The sequence below is a fragment of the Priapulus caudatus genome, unplaced genomic scaffold (genome assembly GCF_000485595.1).
Source record: "Priapulus caudatus unplaced genomic scaffold, Priapulus_caudatus-5.0.1 Scaffold381, whole genome shotgun sequence".
NCBI lineage: Eukaryota > Metazoa > Priapulida > Priapulimorpha > Priapulimorphida > Priapulidae > Priapulus > Priapulus caudatus.
Window position 1 is genome coordinate 75,120 of NW_014577442.1, and position 2,771 is coordinate 77,890.

The 2,771-nt window shown below is 35.9% G+C and overlaps 1 protein-coding gene across 1 annotated transcript in view; it reads right to left on the reverse strand.

Annotated features, from left to right (window-relative positions):
• The window catches only part of LOC106809752 (E3 ubiquitin-protein ligase RNF25-like), a 7,981-nt gene extending 5,594 nt beyond the window's left edge, over positions 1–2,387 (reverse strand). Inside the window, exons 1-4 of the mRNA XM_014812947.1 lie at positions 2,342–2,387; positions 1,975–2,043; positions 1,082–1,184; positions 486–553 (exon numbers count right to left, since the gene is read on the reverse strand). Of these exons, the coding sequence (XP_014668433.1) occupies positions 486–553; positions 1,082–1,108 (95 nt within the window). The 5' untranslated portion in view covers positions 1,109–1,184; positions 1,975–2,043; positions 2,342–2,387. The remainder of the gene's footprint in view (positions 1–485; positions 554–1,081; positions 1,185–1,974; positions 2,044–2,341) is intronic.
• Positions 2,388–2,771: the final 384 nt, after the last annotated feature.

Sequence of the window (2,771 nt, forward strand, 5' to 3'; positions counted from 1 at the left end):
CAGTTTCTCCACATGCTTATTATCTTATTAGCCCGCTTTTTAAATATTGATATTGGGTGCAATGTCATTGTCCATGTTTACCCAATGTTCCTACTGTGTCCCATTATTAGTATAGTAGTATGAATTAGTAGCACGATTTTACCCAGCGCAGCGGGTACCCGCAGCTAGTGTTATATATATATGTAGGGTATAGATATCAAGAGAAGATAACCATTCCACAATTTAAGCAAAAAATCTTATATTATATGCAAATGAAACATGAGTTGATATTGTGTCGATTTTGTCTATACGACATTCCTAGGCTGAGATCTTGACTTGCATTCATCGTTATTTGGGTGTTAGGATAGAGTGCAAATCAGGTTTAACTCATCAATTTTGTACTGAAACTTTACATTTACAATAGAATAATTTTCAGTGTAATTAAAATGGTTTGGCTGTACACTCAAAATCCTTCATGAAGCAAACTTAAATAAAAACTTATATACCTTTTTAAGACATCCTCAGCAAGACCTCTTGGTGACTGTAACCTTACTTCTGCTGGCACATCAGGATACTATGACAGATGAACATGCAGTTAAAAGAAAATTTAAAAACTACAATAAACGAAAAAAGTTATGGGAGGTCCAGGCATGGGCAAGAGATAAAATATTCGTAGAGGGGCTTTGTGGAAGTTACCCTTAACAATATTGGTTCCAAATACAAATGTCAAAAGTGCTAAGTGGCAGCAGGGGTTTGCCCCCACAGAAAACTTGCTCAATTTAGAATGCCAAATATGGCATTTTCAAGGGTTTCTCTGGATAACCGATGGCTAACCCTTGCCTATGATGTACTTAGTAAGTTTCGAGAAACTACAGCAACATATTTTTTACAGTGTAATTTTTAACCCTTAGAAGATACAGAAATAGCAGGAACTTTTACTTTGAATTTACTTTTAACATAAACATATTGTAATGTTACAAAACTGCAGTTCTATTATGTAACATAGAGATACACTATACGCCTTCGACCATCATTCCCCATCAACAACCCCCCTCCAATTAATACAATAGTTAAATAGGTATATGGCTCCTTCAATTCATACCTGTTGTGGTAGTTCAATAACCAGCATGACTGTGACGTATTGCAAGTCCACATTATCTGCTGTAGCGGGGTGCAGTTGAATCCTTACTCGTTTTGGTCGGCCACTGGATAAAATTGATTGCTGACTTTATATTGCTATTCACAAATCAAACCAGTTAGCAGTTAGAATGTCGTTGCATTGACATATATAGGTTCATATAACATTCCACCTCGCAAAATTACTATATATACTAATCTGTCTGGATCTGTTGTTAAAATAGTAGGTGATCTATTACTGATCCTGAGGCAAAAACTGGTTGGGACTGATTAGTACTGATATCAAATCAGACAGCATATGATTACACTTATCTAGCATTATGCAACTGGTCATTCATCTGAAAACGCACAGCTTGATGAGAATAGTTTAATTACTCAGCTTCTGGATGCTAGTTTGACTGATTTAATTCAGTAGCGCAAAGCAGTTTGCAGCTACAACAGTGTTCAAATACACTGTACAATGTCACCTCCCCACCCTTAGCTCTAGTACTATAGCCCACATACAGTTGCTGCAGGGCTATAGAACATTCTATTACGAATGCTAGGGACCTATTTATTCATGGTTACTCGCGGCTATAAAACGTCTGTGGTAGGCAATTAATGCCTCTTATCCGAAGTGAATATTTCTCAAGTTATATCAGCTACTAAAATTTAACTTCTAACTCGTTGAAATGGTCTGCTTGCGGTATTTCTTGTAAACGAACATTATTTACGAACTTCAAACGACCATTTTTGGTGGTGCTGCAGCAGCACCAGTCAGCAATTAAGTTGGTCCCTAGCATTCGTAATAGAATGTTCTATAGCCCTGCGGCAACTGTACGTGGGCTATAGTACTAGAGCTACATGCACCACCCTAACCTTTCATCAGTGTTAACCTCTAGCTCGTGTATGTATATTGCTTGAAGGGTCTCAACTTCATCAAGGACACTATGATGCAAAGAAAGCAAGTATGTATTTTAAACACGCACGAATATATAAATTACAATCCATGCATGTAGTCAAACATCCGACTCCATCAATGACTTTACTACTAGTCTAGAGTTAGAATTTGACAATAATAATATACGATTTTGCAATGTAAATTGTAATAACTTCAAACTTGATCAATTATTTATTCAGTTCATCAACATCATTCTACCTACTAAGTTATAAACGAAACGTTTTTGCTAATATAATTCATGTAATTTAAAAGCACTAATGGGATCATGCACCTAGTTTTAAGTACCTATCTTCAACATTTACTGAAGGAACACGTAACCTGTAAGCTGCCATATTGGTTGTTAGGAAAATCTGGAATATATTGCGCAACGGTATTTATCATTTCATGCACTATTCTATACACTAGAAAATAATATATACTACCGAATATATTACATTATGAGCTTTATAAATAACAGAACAACATCAGGGACATTAGGAATTACAAAATTAAATGGCAAAAATTAAACGTAAAACAATTTTCCCACAGTAGGATTCGAACCTATATAGATCTGTGTTCCCGCCTCCATAGCCGTATAAAGAGAGCTTATCTATATTATTATGAATAATTATTATATTATTCACTCCTGACATTATAGATAACTCTCTATATACGGCTCTGCTGGCTGCATGTATACGCAGCGGGGACCTTACATGCAAGATCCTCCTTCGATTTA